Raw genomic sequence first — 25,131 nt, forward strand, 5'->3', positions numbered from 1 at the left:
GCTGGAATATTGATAAAAGCGGCGTAAAACCAAACTCACTAACGCCCTCCAAAACGTATATCCACGCTTAGGTATGTGTTTTTATTCGACATACCTATGTCTGCTGTGTACAACAAGCAATCCAGTCATATTTAGGATTATAATGGGATTATATGTACACCAATAGCTTCCGAGTGTAATCGACCCGTAAAGATCCGGGTTAGAATAGGTCTTCAGCAACCCAAGCTTGCCATAAAAGGCAATTATGCTTGTCGTAAGAGCCGATTAACGGGATCGGGTGGTCAGGCTCGCTGACTTGGTTGATGCATGTCATCGTATCCCAACTGCGTGGATCGATGCTCGTGATGTTAGTCACTGGAATGTCTGGTTCAGATTCGATTATTTACAGACCGCCGTCATATAGCTGTGGTGTGCGGCGTTAAACAAACAACAAACAAAAAATTCCTAGTTGAATCAAACAAATCAATCATTACTGGCATAAACTCAAAGGGACCACTAATTTTAGTTCGTTAAAACCGTAGTTCCTTGTAAGCATACAGGATACATACAGCAAATAACTGGGACTGAAAAAACAGTACGTTATATACTTAGTTTACTGTACTCTCCAAAATGTAGGGGTATTCAGATGACTACCGAAATACAAATATACATGTAGAACTAAGGTAATGGATGGTTAACTAAAAGGTGTAACATGACAACCGACAGAAGATGTTGACGGTGTATTGTAAGGGTGCCTCTAACCAAGAATGACGACAAGGGTGTGTAGTCAAAAAATGAACGTTTGAAATGAATTGATCAATAATTGGTCAATACGGCATGCCATGGTCCGAATAAATCTCCCAATGACAATTTGAGGGAGTCTTGTCCACTTGCAGCGCGTGACCCAGTTCGGCTAACACGGCGGGTGGCCTTTCACGTCGACCTAGACGTCACACGATCATGCCCCAGACGTGCTCCATGGGTGAAAGGTCAATACGCATGCCTGGCCATTGCAACCGCTGCTTGAGGTAGTCAGTTACGATACGTGAACGGTGGACACAAGCGTTATCGTCTTGACAGATAAAACGTGGACCAGTTGGTGCCCATCGACACTACTGTCTCGGTAGTACTGTCCAGTGACCCTTCCGTGGACAATATACAGTGGCGTTCTGGCTATAGCTATCCCGCCCCATCTTAATTCAGACTCAAAAATCTATCAAATCAAAAAAATCTATCATATTGCCTAATGTTGACATTGTGTTATAGTGACTATACTTGTCGTAACAGGCGACTATGCTTGTCGTAAAAGGCGACTAACGGGATCGGGTGGTCAGGCTCTCTGACTTGGTTGATGCTTGTCATCGATCCCAATTGCGTGGATCGATGCTCATGATATCAATCACTGGATTGTCTGGTCCAGACTCGATTATTTACAGACCGCCCTCATATAGCTGGAATAATGCTGAGTGCGGCGTTAAACAACAAACCAACCAACCATTGTGTTATAGACGTAGGGCGCCCTGTGCAGGGCCGATCATTGATATTTTGTGTCTGCAGAAACCTTGGCCTAGATTTTCGAAACGATCTTAGCTAAGATAAATCTTAACAACTTACGTTCAAAGATAAGATATCTTATGGTTAAGATAAGATAGATTTTCGAAACTATCGTAAACCTGTCGCAGATCGTTCAGAGTTACGATACCCATCGTAACTCTGACAGAGAACTCATTTGTGTTAGAGATTGAAAAAGCGGGGTGTTTCCCAATGACGTCACTGGGATTTCCCAGCTGCTAACAATAACAACAACATAGATAAGTGACAGGGAATTCGTGATCACATTGTCAGGTCACATTGTTAAACTTGCACATATTTGAGTGAAATTCTGTACAATCCTACATGTAGACGTTTTGTTCTTATGATTAAAGATACCATGACTACCCGAACACAAATAGCATTCGTGTGCCATGCAATAGCATTTTTCAAAACCAATAAATGTTATAATCAATAAGTGTAGTGTTACCACACTCTATCTATTAGAATTGAAATAATGTGCGAAAACATATGTCAAAAGTCAAGTTTATATTAGTGTAAACACCAACATTATACGTGGAAACACTCAAAACAAAAATTGTTCAGGACGCAGCGCACCCACAAGCAGGTTTTTTTTATAACAATCCAAGCTTGTTAAGTTTGTTTTGTTACTTATGTATCCAATATATTTCACGAATTAACCAAGGACTTAAATTCAATATCAAGCTATTAGTATTTAGATGATTAAATTATTTTTTTATCTATCTAGATCCATAATTATTTTCAAAATTTAAAAGTGACTCTTATTTTCGTTCGCAAAGAGAGATAATTTAGGAACTGTCAAGTTATGTTGTCTCATGGAACGCCACAAGTTAACGTGAACATACATATGTAGTCATTTTCTATCCTTTTAAATTAAGTAGAGCTAATAAACTGATTTGTCTGATTTCATTTAAATCTGGCTGAGGAGCGAAATACTTTGTAATGTGTCAAATCTATTCCAGAACGTAGTTTAATGATGTTTGGCTTGTCTGAAGGAATTGCTGAGGATCATTTACTAGTATTTTTCCGTAGACCCTATACAACGATTTTGTCGTATGAATGATCTCAAGTATATATATATAGATATAATTTAAACATAAAACGGGAAGATGTAGTCTTAAATATTAAAAAGACCAAAATATTTTAAAACCGGTATATTGATTGCAAAGATTATTGTGTTGAAAATGTGTATTTTATATTGATCAGTAAATTTCATTCAATGAACTTTTTTTCTGCGAACATATATTGGAAAGTGAATTTTGGACCTGTTTTTAAAGAACGCAATTGTTCAACAGACTCTTTAATCACTTTTTATCAAGAGGATATAGATAACATGGGTATTGAATTTAAAACGAAACAAATTACGATTACTTTTGCAAGAAAAATATTGAATATTGTATAGAAATATTTGACCTCATGTATTTCCTTGTTAAGGTAATAAATACTACACTGTATAGTTAAAATTCAATTATTAAAACCACCCGTCCCACACGATTTTAGATGTAAAAAACTTATGCGAAACCTTTATGTTTTTTTTTACATATGTAGAGTCATATAATTTTATAAAATGCGAAAATAAAGACTAAAGCATTGACACACATGCGATCCAGAAAATATAACAGCGGAACTCTGCGCTTTATGAAAACTGTAACATAGAGCAAGGTGTCCCGGGCGAATACAAAGGGAAACCACTCTCAACTAGAGTTTGAACTAAGATTAGCTCCCCCTGAGTTATCAATAAGGTCACGGTCATTACTGTAGCCTGCCGGCAGCTTCCGTTTTTATCCTTCCCAAATTATCGAAAAGGTATGTTGTTTCACACTTCTTCAGCATGGACTCGGATAGACAAATATTGTAAACTATCGATTCCACAGTTATGTGGATCGCTGTCGCGATTAAGAACATTTTTGACGTGAAATCCTTGATGCTTTCTTCGTGTTTTCGAAGTGTCAATTTGAATCACTCAGTTTTACAAAATGAAATGTCAATGTTTAAACATAAAGCAGACTTATTGTTTGGCAAAATATCTATGGAAAAGTATGCCGCCATCTTGGATGAAGATAAAATAAACTTACGACAGGTATGGGGCTTTCTTAGATTTACGACAATCTTAAGATATCTTAGAGCTACGATAGTTCCGAAAATATGCTACGATAGCCTACGATTTCCTTACGGTAAATTTACGATAATTTTAGGGCTACGATCGTTTCGAAAATCTAGGCCCTGTTCAAATGTCTGCAATTGTCTGCTGGAGACTATTGGAAATTTAAAATAATTCCTCTTGTCATACAGTTTTGTGGATAGTTTTTTTTGTCACTCTAAATCTTTACGCATCAGTATGACACACATGCGTGTGTAATAATGTCTTTTGAGCTCCCCTTCGGAAAAATGCTCTGATCACGACCGCCGTTTTAGAAAACTACAATCGTCGAATGACGTTTCTTGTATGATGTCATTCCGACATTACGTCACAATAACACTCGAATGACGTCAGCAATGCCGTCCGGATGACGTAAACAAAGCACTGGCGCGCAAGAAGTGATATTTGCACAAGTGCACATACGATTTTTATGTCATTCCTCAACCTATGGGTAATAATTTAAATATGAAACAAATGATACGGAAACCATGCAACAAGATAGTTATATCCATGTGCTCCGCACATCTTAAGGGTTTTGTGAAAAAACCCAGGGAAATGTCTTCCAAAAGAATTGTGAAGATGAACTGAAATCCCTTCATATTTGCTTCAGAAAACTCAGTTTGATTCTTTATTGCTGACGGAAAAAACAGGACATTTGGGTCACACGACTTTTGGCCTGATGATTGACCAATACAAAATTTAGACATGCAATTTACGGTTGTTGTGTAAATGACACCACAGAACAACATATCGTTATAAATGTGTTAAGTTACAGGATAAGTACTAGTTCAGCAAGACTTTAGATTTCAAAATGTACCGGTAAGTGGGTTTAGTCTAAATAATGAGGTTAATGTGTATAAATATATGATTTGATAATACTCATGACCAAACAGAGAATCAGTGGCATTTGTGTTCAAATTTGAAATATCTTCATGGGCTGTTTTAGTATTATCTGATCACATAGATTCACATGCAGAATGAACATGAACTGACCATTAATTAGTTTGTTTTTTGTTCATTTCATGACATGATTATGTTTGTACAGAAAAATATATATCAATTTGCTAAAATACTGTAACGAAATTACAGATCAAACAGTATTTCACTTTTAATATTATCCTCATCCTCTAAGTAGTGATTCAGTAGAAATAATTCATCCCACGCTATCTAATCTGTCGACATAAAAATAAACACTGATCATAATCACAGAGTGAGTGAGTATGGTTTTACGCCGCTTTTAGCAATATTCCTGCAATATCATGGCGGGGGACACCAGAAATGGGCTTCACACATTGTACCTATGTCGAGAATCGAACCCGGGTCTTCGGCGTGACGAGTGAACGCTTTAACCACTAGGCTACCCGACCGCCCCTATAATCACAGAAGAACTAGTAGAGGTCTAGTAGTATTTTACTGGAATGAATTTGAGTGCATTACAATTAACATCAAACTAAAACTCATGCAAATACTACTTTGTTCATGATTGTATATTCTTAACAAAATAGATACAGTAAACTACGGTTATAACGAACACGCTTATAACGAACAGACGGATATAACGAACTTACTTTTTTGGTCCCGACTATTTGCGGTAGTTATGCTGTATATATGCTTATAACGAACTACGGTTATAACGAACTAAAGTTAGTAGTCCTTTTGAGTTCGTTATAACCGTAGTTTACTGTACAATCAACATATCAATTTAGTCGATTTCTGACATAACAATCTTTGCTCTTTATCATGTGTTTTTGTAATTTGTGAAACGAGTCTGGGATTCCACTTACTTACAATACCTATACAATTGACTTTACAATACCACTGAAGCACGACTTTACTATCCATGTAGTTTTAGCTTCTAATTGTTTGATTGGCATTCTAGAAGTTGGCAAGAGACCCGTACAACTTTATGCATTACAACTTCTGGTTTATTACCTATAGCGACGTTTCGATGTAGATTCTTACACCCATATCAAACTGGAGTGACAACAACCAAGTGATGAGAGGTATAGATGCCTATATAGGCCTATACGTACTTATGGCTTCAGATAAGGATCATAACTCCAGATGGATCATATCAAGGAAAAACTTCGGGCAATACAAAAGTTAGACTTAGGGAGTTCAGAGCTGAACGGGGCGGTCGGGTAGCCTAGTGGTTAAAGCGTTCGCTCGTCACGCCGAAGACCCGGGTTCGATTCCCGACATGGGTACAATGGTGTCCCCCGCCGTGATATTGCAGGAATATTGCTAAAAGCGGCGTAAAATCAAACTCACTCACTCACTCACTCAGAGCTGAACGCTCCCAATAAAGTTAAAGCCACAACTACTTATGCTGTACTCGTCCTTTCGTATTCTTTTGGTGCTGTCAATTTGACGAAACAAGAAATGCAGGGTATTAATACCTTCACACGAAGAATCATGTCAGACAATAGATCCCACCACCCTCGCTCTTCCCTCAATCGCTTATATTTACCAATCATTATGGGAGGGCGTCGTTTGATTAACGTTGGGTCTCTTCATGATAGAATTGTTTTGTGCACTTTTGCACACATTTATTTGTCTGAGGATCCTCTTGTGATGCTTGTTAAGACTCATGATAAAAACAAGGCATTCCATAGTTTTCGTAAACGAGCCAAGGATGTGTGACATAATCTCAATGTCAGTGTTGACTATGTTGACGGTTTTGTACTGCTGGACGGTACAGAAATGAGTGTCAACCAAATGAAGAGCCATATCAAATCGGTCCAGACTCAAGGTTTTTTCAAGGAGAGGCTATCTGAACGACCACTGCATCGAGTTCATGTGCTGTGTCTTGGATGAGGTCGGCTAGCCTGAAAAGTGAAACAGAAGGCTTTCTGTTTGCTTCTCAGATCCAGTCACTTCCAACTCGAAACCGTCAATGTGTGATTTTGCATCAAAATGTAAATATGAAATGTAGATTATGTAATGAATTTAATGAGACTGCCCAACACTTTGTCAGTTGATGCCCAGCTTTTGCACAAATTTAACACAGTATCTTAGCGGCATGACGGAGCGGCTCGATCATTTTATTACCATCGTCGCCATGCTTGTGGTTTTGACACAGAGGTCCGTCCATGGTACGACCCAGAATATGTAGAGGGCGTCATGGAAATTGAGAAATACAAAATTCTTTGGAATAGGCCCGTATACAGCCTCAGTCGTATCCAGGCCAACAAACCTGATCTTGTTCTTTTTGATAAATCCAATGAAATCATTTATATCATTGAATTTTCTGTTCCTTTTGACACTAATGTGATTGACAAAATTCAGGAAAAGCATGACTGTCAAATACGCAGACCTCGCTTTCGAAATGTCACGCCTGCATCCCAAGTGCCAAGTTGTCCGATTCCCCATTGTTCTCGGTGCCTAGGTTTGGTACCTCCCAATCTGTTGACTGACATTGGGAGAGTACCTGGATTTGCTACCTTACAACCCTTCTGACAATCTGAGTAATGCAGAAGGCTGCAGTGGTGGGGAGTCTTCACATTCTCTCAAAAGTTCTGGTTGGGTTTGACTAGGCAGCGCTTCCTGGGAGAAGTCCCATTCGCTGTCTGGGCTGCGTGTAGATGGGGCCCTGAACTGATGATGAGCCTAACCAGCCTGACTGTGCCAGGATCACCCAAACCCTCTTTGCTGCATGTTTTATTTTAATCTGAAAATAACAACAAGAGCAAGAACAAGAACAAGAACAATAATAATAATAATAGTGTGTGATTGTAATCCGCTTATGAAATAAGCTCCGTTTGGTACTGGAAATTAATGAAAAAACAAAGCTAAATATAACATTCAGGATAGTGGCATGGTATTGCAATGGTACAAAGCGCTAAGAGTCGTCCGATCGAGTCGAGAAACACACGTGGCCTCATGTAAGTTAAATTTCACAGTGGGTTCTGTCCAATACGGAAAATATCACCACCTTCACCTTTAGATGTTTCAAACCTCGCTAAAATTGTGCTATATGTAGCCCTCTCAATTTTGCTAAGCTTTTCTGCTGGCTGGACACCGGATTCATTTCATGCCAATAGTCAAGATTTCCTGTTCATCCTATTTGCTGTTAACTTCGTGTCGTCTGCCAACAGTGTGGTCATGTGACTTGCGAGTCTCTCGCAACAAGAGATCGCATTGCAACAGAGCACTTTTTTGCAGCACTACATGTGTACCTTTTTATGTAATAACAAGATCGAATCTCAAGTGAAATTGTCGCATTTTTTCTGCCCAGTGCTACATTATAATAATGTCATCTAGATACATATAACGTATAAACCCAACAAGTAGGTTTCCGAAATACCACATCCGCAAGCAGGTCGACATAACCCTCTGAAAATCTGGGTCATTGCACCTGCGCATTGTGGTAACAATGAGACAGCACACCGCTTCAGCGTCTACAACATCGACGACCATGACGATGGCGACGAAGCGACTGTTTGAAGTTATGACGGATTAATAGGAAAGCTGATTCATAATCGAATGAAAGTAGGTCATGGGTTTCAGTCAAATGTATAATGTTCAAAGCCATATCGACAAGGTGTGTGCATATTTCTTTGTGCATTGGTATAAATAATTTGCCAATAACGTTGCCAGTCGCTGTGAAATACAGAGAATTCTATAAGGTGTTTGTCTTAAAGCTGCAGCATGTCACACATATACAGCATAACATGTAGAGTGTAACAGACCTGTAACAAATAGCAATTTGTGTTTGTAGACTAAAATGCAGACACGCGCATACAGAGGCACACACACATAACTAAACACACAGAGACACACACACACATACACACAGAGACACATACACATACAGAGGCACACACAGAGACACCCATACACACACATATACACACAGAGGCATATACACATACACAGAGAGAGACACACTACTCTCCAAATCATTGGGGGGAAATAAAGAGTATTCATTCATTCATTCATTCATTCATTCATTCATTCATTCATACGTGCAGAATCACACACATACACATAAATCCATACAGTGGCACACACACAAACACACACAGAGGCACACATACATACACACAGGCACACACACATACAAACACAGAAGCACACATATACGCAGAGACACAGACATACACACACAGAGGCACTCACATACACACATACACACATGTACACACACAGAGGCACACACACAGAGATACATAGACATAGAGGCACACACATACATACACACACACATACATACACAGACACACATACATACATACACACATACATACACACACACATACATACATCCACACAGAGGCACACACACATACATACACACACAGAAGCACACACATACGCAGACACAGACATACACACACAGAGGCACACTCACATACACACATGTACACACACAGAGGCATACACATAGATATACATATACATAGAGGCACACACACATACATACACACACATACATACACACATACATACACACATGTACACACACAGGCATACACATAGAGATACATAGACATAGAAGCACACACACATACATACACACACACATACATACATACACACATACATACATACACACATACACACATGTACACACACAGAGGCACTCACATAGAGATATATAGACATAGAGGCACACACACATACATACACACACATACATACACACAGAGGCACACTCACATACACACATGTACACACAGAGGCATAAGCATATAGATACATAGACATAGAGGCACACACACATACATACACACACATACATACACACAGAGGCACACACACATACACACATACACACATGTACACACACAGAGGCACACCCATAAAGATACATAGACATAGAGGCACACACACATACATACACACACACATACACACAGAGGCACACTCACATACACATGTACACACACAGAGGCACACACATAGAGATACATAGACATAGAGGCACACACACATACATACACACACACATACATACACACAGAGGCATACTCACATACACACATGTACACACACAGAGGCATACACATAGAGATACATAGACATAGAGGCACACACACATACATACACACACATACATACACACAGAGGCACACTCACATACACACATACACACATGTACACACACAGAGGCACACACATAGAGATACATAGACATAGAGGCACACACACATACATACACACACACATACATACACACAGAGGCACACTCACATACACACATGTACACACACAGAGGCATACACATAGAGATACATAGACATAGAGGCACACACACATACATACACACAGAGGCACACTCACATACACACATACACACACCTACACACAGAGAGGCATACACATAGAGATACAAAGACATAGAGGCACACACATACATACACACACATACATACACAGACACACATACATACATACACACATACATACACACACACATACATACATCCACACAGAGGCACACACACATACATACACACATACATACACACACATACGCAGCGACACAGACATACACACACAGAGGCACACTCACATACACACATACACACATGTACACACACAGAGGCACACACATAGAGATACATAGACATAGAGGCACACACACATACATACACACACATACATACATACATACACACATACATACATACACACATATACACATGTACACACACAGAGGCATACACATAGAGATACATAGACACAGAGGCACACACACATACACACACACACATACATACACACAGAGGCACACTCACATACACACATACACACACCTACACAAACAGAGGCATACACATAGAGATACATAGACATAGAGGCACACACACATACATACACACATACATACACACAGAGGCACACTCACATACACACATATACACATGTACACACACAGAGGCACACACATAGAGATACATAGACATAGAGGCACACACACATACATACACACAGAGGCATACTGACATACACACATACACACACGTACACACACAGAGGCATACACATAGAGATACATAGACATAGAGACATACACACATACATACACACACACATACATACACACAGAGGCACACTCACATACACACATGTACACACACAGAGGCATACACATAGAGATACATAGACATAGAGACATACACACATACATACACACACACATACATACACACAGAGGCACACTCATATACACACATACACACACGTACACACACAGAGGCATACACATAGAGATACATAGACATAGAGGCACACACACATACATACACACACATACATACACACAGAGGCACACTCACATACACACATATACACATGTACACACACTGAGGCACACACATAGAGATATATAGACATAGAGGCACACACACATACATACACACATACACATACATACATACATACATACATACATACATACATACATACATACATACATACATACATACATACATACATACACACATAGATACATACACACATACACACATGTACACACATATACACATGTACACACACAGAGGCACACACATAGAGATACATAGACATAGAGGCACACACACATACATACACACACACATACATAAGCCTACCCCAACCCTCACCCTCGAATTAAAATAAGTAAAAATAATGTTAGCTCAATTCAACAGCATGGTAAGCGAGGTAGCCCGTCACTGTCAGTGTAGAAGTGTAGAACGGACTGAATATCAACACCCACCTCTGTATCAGGTCGGACTCTGCGTTATCGCATGATAATATGCTTGTATATGGGAAACTGAAGGAGCCACGTGATAACACACTCGGGTGATATAACGTGTGTTTCAGTGCAGATTTAATGCAGTGCGACGCTCACATCTGACGGGACAACATGGGACAGAAGTGCGCCGTACTGTGGGGCTTCATCGGGCTCGTGGTTCTGGCTGTCGGCATCATCACACCCACCATCTTCAACATCATCCTACGCCAGGAAATGAGAAAGGTATGGTCAATGACGACGGTTGCTTGCAACCACAACAAATCGAATGTGTGATACAAATAATGAAACTTCATGTATTTTGTACAATAAAACAACACTCTCTGTCTTTGAAGAAGGTTGAGTTGTGTGATAGGAATATATACAGCGTCATTAGTATAAACAGAATAATTCCTTATGATAATCAGGTGTAGCGGTATGATAATCAATTTTATATATTTGGTTTGCTTCGTCATTGTGATGCATTACATTGCTTTATTATGTTATTTTCAAAAGATAAAATAACAAAAGATAATAACATATTGTCAACACCGATTTTCAGTGATCCATTCATTTTAATTTTCACCGCTAGTTTGCCTTTTACGCCCAATGGAATCTGTTTGGTCAGAGAGAATCGAGACTGGTTATTCTCTGGCGTTGTATATTTACTTACGTTAGGGTTCGGGGCTGGGAATTTGTCTGGAGACTAGATATTTTATCAGGTGCATCTGTCCAAACAAAGCTTTTTACCTAAAACTAGGAGCCTAAATATATTTACATAAAAAAACCTTTCAACGATGTATTTTTCAACAATGTATTTTTGTGGCTGGCAGTTTCTTTTTTTCAACTGTCTGGAGCTTAATTATTTTTTCAAGCTTTTTCTGGGGCAATTTTGTTTCTGTTTACAGAGTCAAATGCTTTCCTGTTATCTACAAATAAACAATAAAACCTAAAATACGTCTTTGGCAGATACTTTTGAACTAAACACTGTAGAAAACTTGTAAAAAGAACTGTAACCAGTGTATTTCTAAAATTCCCTATACATTCCTCTGAACCACTGTATATCTACAATTCCCCACCAGTGTATATATACAGTTCCCCACCAGTGTATATCTACAATTCCCCACCAGTGTATATCTACAATTCCCCACCAGTGTATATCTACAATTCCCCACCAGTGTATATCTACAGTTCCCCACCACTGTATATCTACAGTCCCCCAACAGTGTATATCTACAATTCCCCACCAGTGCATATCTACAATTCCCCACCAGTGTATATCTACAGTTCCCCACCAGTGTATATCTACAGTTCCCCACCAGTGTATATCTACCATTCCCCATACATTCCTCCGAACAAGTGTATATCTACAATTCCCCATACATTCCTCCGAACCAGTGTATATCTACAATTCCCCACCAGTGTATTTCTACAATTCCCCATACATTCCTCTGAACCACTGTATATCTACAGTTCCCCACCAGTGTATATCTAGAAATCCCCACCAGTGTATATCTACAGTTCCCACCAGTGTATATCTACAATTCCCCACCAGTGTATATCTACAGTTCCCCATCAGTGTATATCTACAGTTTCCCACCAGTGTATATCTACAGTTCCCCTCCTGTGTATATCTACAATTCCCTATACATTCCTCTGAAGCAGTGTATATCTACAGTTCACCACCAGTGTATATCTACAATTCCCCATACATTCCTCTGAACCAGTGTATATCTACAATTCTCAATACATTCCCCTGAAGCAGTGTATATCTATAATTCCCCATACATTCCTCTGAAGCAGTGTATATCTACAATTCCCCATACATTCCCCCGAACCAGTGTATATCTACAATTCCCCATACATTCCCTTGAAGCGGTGTATATCTACAATTCCCCATAAATTCCTCTGAAGCAGTGTATATCTACAATTCCCCATACATTCCTCTGAAACAGTGTATATCTACAATTCCCAACCAGTGTATATCTACAATTCCCCACCAGTGTATATCTACAATTCCCCATACATTCCCCTGAAGCAGTGTATATCTACAGTTCCCCACCAGTGTATATCTACAATTCCCCACCAGTGTATATCTACTGTTCCCGACCAGTGTATATCTACAGTTCCCGGCCAGTGTATATCTACAGTTCCCCACCAGTGTATATCTACAGTTCCCCACCAGTGTATATCTACAATTCCCCATACATTCCTCTGAAGCAGTGTATATCTACAATTCCCCACCTGTGTATATCATCAATTCCCCACCAGTGTATATCTACAATTCCCCTCCAGTGTATATCTACAATTCCCTATACATTCCTCTGAAGCAGTGTATATCTACAGTTTCCCACCAGTGTATATCTACAGTTCCCCTCCAGTGTATATCTACAATTCCCCATACATTCCTCTGAAGCAGTGTATATCTTCAGTTCCCCACCAGTGTATATCTAGAGTTCCCCACCAGTGTATATCTACAGATCCCCACCAGTGTATATCTACAATTCCCCACCAGTGTATATTTACAGTTCCCCACCAGTGTATATCTACAGTTTCCCACCAGTGTATATCTACAGTTCCCCACCAGTGTATATCTACAGTTCCCCACCAGTGTATATCTACAGTTCCCCATCAGTGTATTTCTACAATTCCCCATACATTCCTCTGAAGCAGTGTATATCTACAGTTCCCCACCAGTGTATATCTCCAATTCCCCACCAGTGTATATCTACAATTCCCCACCAGTGTATATCTACAATTCCCCAAACATTCCTCTGAAGCAGTGTATATCTAGAGTTCCCCAAAAATGTATATCTGCCATTCCCCATACATTCCTCTGAACCACTGTATATCTACAGTTCCCCACCAGTGTATTTCTACAATTCTCCACCAGTGTATATCTACAGTTCCCCACCAGTGTATATCTACAATTCCCCACCAGTGTATATCTACAATTCCCCACCAGTGTATATCTACAATTCCCCATACATTCCTCTGAAGCAGTGTATATCTACAGTTCCCCACCAGTGTATATCTACAATTCCCCACCAGTGTATATCTACAATTCTCCACCAGTGTATATCTACAATTCCCCATACATTCCTCTGAACCACTGTATATCTACAATTCCCCATCAGTGTATATCTACAATTCCCCACCAGTGTATATCTACAGTTCCCCACCAGTGTATATCTACAGTTCCCCACCAGTGTATATCTACAATTCCCCACCAGTGTATATCTACAGTTTCCCACCAGTGTATATCTACAGTTCCCCTCCAGTGTATATCTACAATTCCCTATACATTCCTCTGAAGCAGTGTATATCTACAGTTCCCCACCAGTGTATATCTACAGTTCCCCACCAGTGTATATCTACAGTTCCCCTCCAGTGTATATATACAATTCCCTATACATTCCTCTGAAGCAGTGTATATCTACAGTTTCCCACCAGTGTATATCTACAGTTCCCCTCCAGTGTATATCTACAATTCCCCATACATTCCTCTGAAGCAGTGTATATCTTCAGTTCCCCACCAGTGTATATCTAGAGTTCCCCACCAGTGTATATCTACAGTTCCCCACCAGTGTATATCTACAATTCCCCACCAGTGTATATCTACAGTTCCCCACCAGTGTATATCTACAGTTTCCCACCAGTGTATATCTACAGTTCCCCTCCAGTGTATATCTACAATTCCCTATACATTCCTCTGAAGCAGTGTATATCTACAGTTCCCCACCAGTGTATATCTACAATTCCCCACCAGTGTATATCTACAGTTCCCCACCAGTGTATATCTACAGTTCCCCACCAGTGTATATCTACAGTTCCCCACCAGTGTATATCTACAATTCCCCATACGTTCCTCTGAAGCAGTGTATATCTACAATTCCCCACCAGTGTATATCTACAATTCCCTATACATTCCTCTGTAGCAGTGTATATCTACAGTTCCCCACCAGTGTATATCTACAATTCCCCACCAGTGTATATCTACAGTTCCCCACCAGTGTATATCTACAGTTCCCCACCAGTGTATATCTACAGTTCCCCACCAGTGTATATCTACAATTCCCCATACATTCCTCTGAAGCAGTGTATATCTACAATTCCCCACCAGTGTATATCTAGTTCCCCACCAGTGTATATCCTCAGTTCCCGACCAGTGTATATCTACAATTCCCCACCAGTGTATATCTACAATTCCTCATACATTCCCCTGAAGCAGTGTATATCTACAATTCCCCACCAGTGTATATCTACAATTCCCCACCAGTGTATATCTACTGTTCCCCACCAGTGTATATCTACAATTCCCCACCAGTGTATATCTACAATTCCTCATACATTCCCCTGAAGCAGTGTATATCTATAATTCCCCACCAGTGTATATCTACAATTCCCCATACATTCCTCTGAAGCAGTGTATATCTACAATTCCCCACCAGTGTATATCTACAATTCCCCATACATTCCCCTGAAGCAGTCTACAGTACCCACGGGGGATGACAGGCTGACACCAGGTGACACAAACATGTATGTTTTGATGACAACTGAAATGTCATAGTGATGACAGCTGCAGCGTGTGACCTACTGACCAGAACTGACAACACAGGTAGCGGACAAGCTAGTTAGGACCAAAAGCTATGATTCACACGATACGCATATAATACAAATGACGAGATAATGTAAAAATGCATGAATTTCATGAATATTTTTTCTATCAAAACAAATATTTGTCTGCCTATAAGCTATGCCCTACTCACTCACTCACTCACTCACTCACTCACTCACTCACACACTCACTCACTCACTCACTCACAATTACCTAATGTTTTATGCTGTTAAAACTCCAAGGGTTAACGTTGCTGTTTGGAGTAAGCCCACAAGTCAGCTCCTGCTTGGTGTATCCCTGCTGGCTAAACTAGCTAGAACAGACATATTGATTCGTAGGAAATCTGCATTGTGGTCGAGGCACCCTGACCCCAGCTGCCCAAACATGTAGCTGTACACATAAGTTTCGGAGTTCGGCATTCAGAAAATATTGGATATTTCTTTGGAAAGACATCTCTGATGAAAGTAGTGGCCATTTTGTAGATTCGGACCTTATATACCATTTACGTTCCGTTTTCGCATTCAAAACTGATAACGTCGTTTGTGTCAATCAAGTAAATTGAATAAAACTTCCTTCAAAATACTTGTTAGTCGGGTCAGTACAATGACATCATTGATTCGAACTTCAAAAGATCGACACCTAGGATGCTGATACTTCGAGGAGAATCCATCAATTAAGAGATGAACATAAACTGTGTTTTAAACGTAGAGCTAGGGAACCTGTAGATTTAACCCGGTCAAACTGAATTTGGAACCAAACGCCCAACCACTGCAAGAGCCTTTCCTCTTCTCCAAAACATTCTGAAATATTCATTCTCTCCCGCAGTGTTGGTTGGGAAAGAGTGACGTTAATAACGTTTCCTTGGCAACAACCCAGATGGCGGGAAAGTTTGAGGATTTATGTCTGTTTGTGACAGGTTTGTCGGCAGACCTTGTGGTGTCCCCTGTTATCAGCCATAAATAGCCTCGTGTGTCATGGGCTTCACAGAAGGCTGTTCACATGTATTCATTCAATCATGATATGCTCCACAGGTAAAGACTTGTTAAAGCTTCATTCACGCATGCTTCTAATTAAAGCCCATTTCATTTCACCTACTGTGGCAAATGTTAATATGGCGATACTATACCCTGGATGATCGAGGATGAGACTTTTCTGATCATCAGGTGATAGTTCCCAGCAGTGCCTGCCCGCCTGTATAACGTAGCAGTCACTGTTACCTCGAACCATGCAACAGTGAAGCGATTATGGCATATCGTTTTAACGTTCCAAACCAACCAAGACAAGACGTCATGGTGATCCAAACCCAATAAAATGCAGTTATCGTAAGAGGCGACTATGCTTGCCGTGAGAGGCGACTAACGGGATCGTGTGGTCAGGTTGAAGCATGCCATCGAATCCCACTTGCAAGGATCGGTGCTCTTGATATCAATCACTGTATTGTCTGGTCCAGGCTCGATTATTTACTGACCGCCCTAATAGCTGGACTCTTGCTAAGTGCGGCGTTGAACAACAAAGAAATCTTATATGTTAATACTATTGTGTGGTGGGTGATTTTCTATGGTATTATTTTACGCTTTAGTGAGTTGGTGTTATTACTAATGTTGCCACCGCCTCCGTCGTCTAGTGGTAGAGCGTCCTCCCGGACATATCAACATCTGCCGTACCACTAATTTAAATGTAGTTGTCTTCATTACCATTACCACAGGACCGCCTCCGTGGTCTACTGAAGTTCCGTAGTTCGATCTCCGGCCGCGTCATACCAAAAGTCGTTAAAAGATGGTACTTGTTGTTACCCTGTTTGGCGCTCGGCATTAAAGGGCTAAAACAAGGACTGGTCGGCTCGGAGTCAGTATACTGTGTCTGAGTGGGGTATCCATGTTAAACTGCGGCATGATATCTCAGTGTGGTAGCACTATAAATCGGCATCAGTCCGGACTAGTACAAGCAGCCACACACACACACACGTGCATGCACGTCGCTATATAAGCGCAATAATTTTGGACGCGACGTTAAACCCAATTTCACCTCACCTCACCTACTAATGTTGCCATATGTGCCACATTGAACCAGACTGCTTGTTTGTTATGACGCAAGGGGAGTTACAACGGATTACGCTCCAAACTCATTTTTCACGTTTGTGGTTTTGATTTGTATGGCTTCGTGGTATCATATCACACAGCAGGAAGTCAGCACTGTGCGATGTTGGGTTATGTCGTTACACAAGTGACCATAAAACGTTTTGATGAAGACTGTCGCTATTTTGTAAAACATCTGATGCTTACGGTGGCCCATAAGGGACATGGAGTTTGTTTTTCAATATTTTGTTATTTCACTTACTGTTATCATAACCTTTTGCAAATTAACACGATTTGTCATACAAATATGTGATAAATCATGTATAAAGAAGATACTGAATCGCTGGAAAGTGAAGCGAAAATGTCAAAAACAAAAATGAAAATGTCAAAAACCAAAGCGAAACTGTCAAAAATTAAAATGAAAATACAGAAAACTATTTCCACCGCGGTGGAAATATTATCACCGCGGTGGAAATAGTTTTCACCGCGGTTGAAATATTATCACCGCGGTGGAAATAGTTTTCACCGTGGTAGAAATATTATCACCGCGGTGGAAATAGTTTTCACCGTGGTAGAAATATTATCACCGCGGTGGAAATAGTTTCCTGTATTTTCATTTTAGTTTTTGACATTTTCGCTTTGGTTTTTGACATTTTCGTTTTGTGTTTTTGACATTTTCATTTTAGTTTTTGACATTTTCGTTTCGTTTTTCAGCGATTCAATATCTTCTTTAAACATGATTTATCACATATTTGTAAGACAAATCGTGTTAATTTGCAACAGGTTACGATAAATGTAAGTGAAATATCAAAATATGGAAAAACAGACTCCATGTCCCTTATGGGCCACCGTAGATGCTTGTGCAGTTACACTGAGATAGATATAAGCAAAAATGACCCCCCAGCCCTCAGATCGAATGGATGAACAAATGAATGAATGTTGTTGCGGCAGTAATATCTCAGTTACCTCGCAGCAGTCTGTAGAGCAGAGACCATATATCGGTATATGGTCTCTGTGTAGAGCAATCAAGTCTTGACCAGAGCAGCCAGTGTTGAAAACTTGATCAGCGATCTACGCCATCCTGGTACGATGACACATTATCAGCCTGAGATCACCAACGAGAATTACACATTTATTCCGTTTGCTCATTTTAAGGTAGAATAATTACAATAATTAAATTGCTGTGGCTCATCGTTTTAAATTCATGTTAATTTTTTTTATAACATTAAACCTAACTCCCTATTGAAACAATGCCCCTAAACACAACCCTAGTTTGCCCATAACGGAGTACACAAGAGTCAGGTTTAACTTATCTGGGGAGTGTTTGACAAGCGTAGTCACAGCAACTGCAGTGTTGTGACATAACGTCATCGGCATGAACAGGCAGGAACGTCGCGTTATGTAAATCTATAACATCTGTCACATAGTTGTGTCAAGGTGACCAATTGTCTGCTTAATCAGGCTTTACACACATTTCGATTCCGTCCCAACACTGTATAAGACAATGCGCCAGAGCAGCTAAATAAACATCTTGTCTGGATTCAGACGCTGGTTATCTTGTGTTATGAGTGTGCTTAATGTTTCGATATAGGAGTGAGTAATAATTTATGCCGCTTTTGGCATTATTGCCGCTTCTGATGAAGGACACGACGAATGAGCTTCACACATTGCATCAATATATGGAATCAAATTCGGGTCTTCGGCGTGACGAGCGAATGCCCTCTAAATGTAAAATATATAATCATGTCAATACATATCTCTTTCATTCTTATTTTCACCTGTAGCATAATCACTTGAGGTAGTGTGTGACGCTATGTAGAACAGGTTGTACACCCTATTTAGCAAATCTTGAGTTCACTACGTAGCACATACACATGAGGTAATATGTATCACTACACATTAGGTAATATGTAACGCTACACAGCAGATCTTGTGTCCACTACGTAGTACATACACATGAGATAATATGTATCACTACACATGAGGTAATATGTAACGCTACACAGCAGATCTTGTGTCCACTACGTAGTACATACACATGAGGTAATATGTATCGCTACACATGAGGTAATATGTAACACTACACAGCAGATCTTGTGTCCACTACGTAGTACATACACATGAGGTAATATCTATCACTACACATGAGGTAATATGTATCACTACACAGCAGATCTTGTGTCCACTACGTAGTACATACACATGAGGTAATATGTATCACTACACATGAGGTAATATGTAACACTACACAGCAGATCTTGTGTCCACTACGTAGTACATACACATGAGGTAATATGTATTACTACACATGAGGTAATATGTAACACTACACAGCAGATCTTGTGTCCACTACGTAGTACATACACATGAAGTAATATGTATCACTACACATGAGGTAATATGTAACGCTACACAGCAGATCGTGTGTCCACTACGTAGCACATACACATGAGGTAATATGTAACACTACACAGCAGATCTTGTGTCCACTACGTAGTACATACACATGAGGTAATATGTGTCACTACACATGAGGTAATATGTAACGGTACACAGCAGATCTTGTGTCCACTACGTAGTACATACACATGAGGTAATATGTATCACTACACATGAGGTAATATGTAACACTACACAGCAGATCTTGTGTCCACTACGTAGCACATACACATGAGGTAATATGTAACACTACACTGCAGATCTTGTGTCCACTACGTAGTACATACACATGAGGTAATATGTATCACTACACATGAGGTAATATGTAACGCTACACAGCAGATCTTGTGTCCACTACGTAGTACATACACATGAGGTAATATGTATCACTACACATGAGGTAATATGTAACGCTACACAGCAGATCTTGTGTCCACTACGTAGTACATACACATGAGGTAATATGTATTACTATACATGAGGTAATATGTAACACTACACAGCAGATCTTGTGTCCACTACGTAGTACATACACATGAGGTAATATCTATCACTACATATGAGGTAATATGTAACACTACACAGCAGATCTTGTGTCCACTACGTAGCACATACACATGAGGTAATATGCAACGCTACACAGCAGATCTTGTGTCCACTACGTAGTACATACACATGAGGTAATATGTATCACTACACATGAGGTAATATGTAACGCTACACAGCAGATCTTGTGTCCACTACGTAGCACATACACATGAGGTAATATGTATCACTACACATGAGGTAATACGTAACACTACACAGCAGTTCTTGTGTCCACTACGTAGCACATACACATGAGGTAATATGTATCACTACACATGAGGTAATATGTAACGCTACACAGCAAATCTTGTGTCCACTACGTAGTACATACACATGAGGTAATATGTATCACTACACATGAGGTAATATGTAACGCTACACAGCAGATCTTGTGTCCACTACGTAGTACATACACATGAGGTAATATGTATCACTACACATGAGGTAATATGTAACGCTACACAGCAGATCTTGTGTCCACTACGTAGTACATACACATGAGATAATATGTATCACTACACATGAGGTAATATGTAACGCTACACAGCAGATCTTGTGTCCACTACGTAGTACATACACATGAGGTAATATGTATCGCTACACATGAGGTAATATGTAACACTACACAGCAGATCTTGTGTCCACTACGTAGTACATACACATGAGGTAATATCTATCACTACACATGAGGTAATATGTATCACTACACAGCAGATCTTGTGTCCACTACGTAGTACATACACATGAGGTAATATGTATCACTACACATGAGGTAATATGTAACACTACACAGCAGATCTTGTGTCCACTACGTAGTACATACACATGAGGTAATATGTATTACTACACATGAGGTAATATGTATCACTACACAGCAGATCTTGTGTCCACTACGTAGTACATACACATGAAGTAATATGTATCACTACACATGAGGTAATATGTAACGCTACACAGCAGATCGTGTGTCCACTACGTAGCACATACACATGAGGTAATATGTAACACTACACAGCAGATCTTGTGTCCACTACGTAGTACATACACATGAGGTAATATGTGTCACTACACATGAGGTAATATGTAACGGTACACAGCAGATCTTGTGTCCACTACGTAGTACATACACATGAGGTAATATGTATCACTACACATGAGGTAATATGTAACACTACACAGCAGATCTTGTGTCCACTACGTAGCACATACACATGAGGTAATATGTAACACTACACTGCAGATCTTGTGTCCACTACGTAGTACATACACATGAGGTAATATGTATCACTACACATGAGGTAATATGTAACGGTACACAGCAGATCTTGTGTCCACTACGTAGTACATACACATGAGGTAATATGTATCACTACACATGAGGTAATATGTAACGCTACACAGCAGATCTTGTGTCCACTACGTAGTACATACACATGAGGTAATATGTATTACTATACATGAGGTAATATGTAACACTACACAGCAGATCTTGTGTCCACTACGTAGTACATACACATGAGGTAATATCTATCACTACATATGAGGTAATATGTAACACTACACAGCAGATCTTGTGTCCACTACGTAGCACATACACATGAGGTAATATGCAACGCTACACAGCAGATCTTGTGTCCACTACGTAGTACATACACATGAGGTAATATGTATCACTACACATGAGGTAATATGTAACGCTACACAGCAGATCTTGTGTCCACTACGTAGCACATACACATGAGGTAATATGTATCACTACACATGAGGTAATACGTAACACTACACAGCAGTTCTTGTGTCCACTACGTAGCACATACACATGAGGTAATATGTATCACTACACATGAGGTAATATGTAACGCTACACAGCAAATCTTGTGTCCACTACGTAGTACATACACATGAGGTAATATGTATCACTACACATGAGGTAATATGTAACGCTACACAGCAGATCTTGTGTCCACTACGTAGTACATACACATGAGATAATATGTATCACTACACATGAGGTAATATGTATCACTACACAGCAGATCTTGTGTCCACTACGTAGCACATACACATGAGGTAATATGTAACACTACATAGCAGATCTTGTGTCCACTACGTAGTACATACACATGAGGTAATTTGTAACACTACACAGCAGATCTTGTGTCCACAACTTAGCATATACTTTTGAGGTAATATATAACACTACACAGCAGTTCGTGTGTCCACTACGAGGCACATACACATGGGGTAATATGTAACACAGAGCGAATGCCCTCTAAATGTATAATATATAATCATGTGATGATCTCTAAATCAATACATATCTCTTTCATTCTTATTTTCACCTGTAGCATAATCACTTGAGGTAGTGTGTGACGCTATGTAGAACATGTTGTACACCCTATACAGCAAATTCTTAGTTCACTACGTAGCACATACACATGAGGTAATATGTATCACTACACAGCAGATCGTGTGTCCACTACGTAGCACATACATTTGAGGTAATATGTAAAACTACACATGAGGTAATATGTAACACTACACAGCAGATCTTGTGTCCACTACGTAGAACATACACTTGAGGTAATATGTAACGCTACACAGCAGATCTTGTGTCCACTACGTAGCACATACACATGAGGTAATATGTAACACTACGTAGCTCATCTTGTCCACGCTACGTTGTGCACATTCTGTCCACTGCACATACACTCGAGTTACCTTGAGGCACATACACTTAAACTACTGTGGGGCACATTTTGAATATCTGTACAAAGTATTGCCGGATGATTGCTGTGATTTTGCATTTTCTGGTTTTTTTGATGCAACGGCGATGTGTACGTTAACATTTTATCTCCTAATCTGTTCATTTGACTGTACAAGAGGATATTAAATAGTTATAACATTATATTTGTTGTGTTTGTCTTCCAGATGCTGCCCTTGGAAGTGGGGTCCTACTCGTACGAGAAGTGGCGTGATTTGCCCGTACCGATGCAAATTCAGTTGTGGGTATTCGACGTTATCAACGCTGATGAAGTCATGGACCTTGGCGTCAAACCTTATGTTGTTGAAAAGGGGCCATACACGTACAGGTAGGGATGAGTGTCGGTTCGGACGACAGATAAACATAGGTACCGACTGATAGACGCATATTGAACTGCTTGAAGTGACGGACTGTAGAGTGATCGGTACTCTTCACATGACGGTCTCTTTGGAAATTTAGGTGAAGTGATGTGAAATGGGGTTGAAAGTCGCGTAGATTATATAGCGACGTGCATGCGCGTTGGTGTGTACTTGTCCGGACTGATTTTATAGTGCTAGCCCACTGAGATACCATGCCGCAGTTTAACATGAATACCCCACTCAGACACAGTATACTAACTCCGAGCCGACCAGTCCTTTATCCCCTTAATGCCGAGCGCCAGACAGGGTGACAACAAGTACCAACATTTCACATCTTTTGGTATGACGCGGCCGGGTATCGAACTACGGACCTTCCGCTCTCCGGGCGGACGCCCTACCATTACACCACGGAGGCGGTCCTGTGGTAATGGTAATAAAGACAACGACATTTAAATTAGTGATACGGCAGATGTTGATATTTAACTTTATTTACTAACTTTTGCCACTGTGTACTTTTTCAGTGGTTAATACGTTATACTGTTAACGTTGCTGGTGACCATTTTAAGAAACACTGGTTTCCAGGACAACGACTGTCGTAAGTCAGTGTTAACGTATGAGAGTTACGACCGCCTTTGCGTTACGACTGTCGTAGGTCCAAGTTAAAGTATGGGAGTTACGACCGTCTTAGGGTTACGACTGTCGTAGATCCATGATAAAGTATGGCCGTTACGACCGTCTTAGCGTTACGACTGTCGTAGGTCCATGATAAAGTATGGGTGTTACGACCGTCTTAGGGTTACGACTGTCGTAGGTCCATGATAAAGTATGGGTGTTACGACCGTCTTAGCGTTAAGACTGTCGTAGGTCCATGATAAAGTAT

The 25,131-nt window shown here is 40.1% G+C and overlaps 1 protein-coding gene across 2 annotated transcripts in view; it reads left to right on the top strand.

Annotated features, from left to right (window-relative positions):
• The first annotated feature begins 8,038 nt into the window (after positions 1–8,038).
• The window catches only part of LOC124145997 (scavenger receptor class B member 1-like), a 33,834-nt gene continuing 16,741 nt past the window's right edge, over positions 8,039–25,131 (top strand). The window contains exons 1-3 of one of the 2 annotated variants that reach the window (XM_046516006.2): positions 8,039–8,182; positions 11,501–11,654; positions 24,060–24,220. In XM_046516006.2, coding sequence (XP_046371962.2) covers positions 11,544–11,654; positions 24,060–24,220 — 272 coding nt within the window. In that variant the 5' untranslated portion in view covers positions 8,039–8,182; positions 11,501–11,543. The remainder of the gene's footprint in view (positions 8,183–11,500; positions 11,655–24,059; positions 24,221–25,131) is intronic. The other variant, XM_048387861.1, reaches the window with a different exon arrangement.

The sequence above is a fragment of the Haliotis rufescens genome, unplaced genomic scaffold (assembly GCF_023055435.1).
Source record: "Haliotis rufescens isolate VD_foot unplaced genomic scaffold, xgHalRufe1.0.p SCAF_7, whole genome shotgun sequence".
Taxonomy (NCBI): Eukaryota; Metazoa; Mollusca; class Gastropoda; order Lepetellida; family Haliotidae; genus Haliotis; species Haliotis rufescens.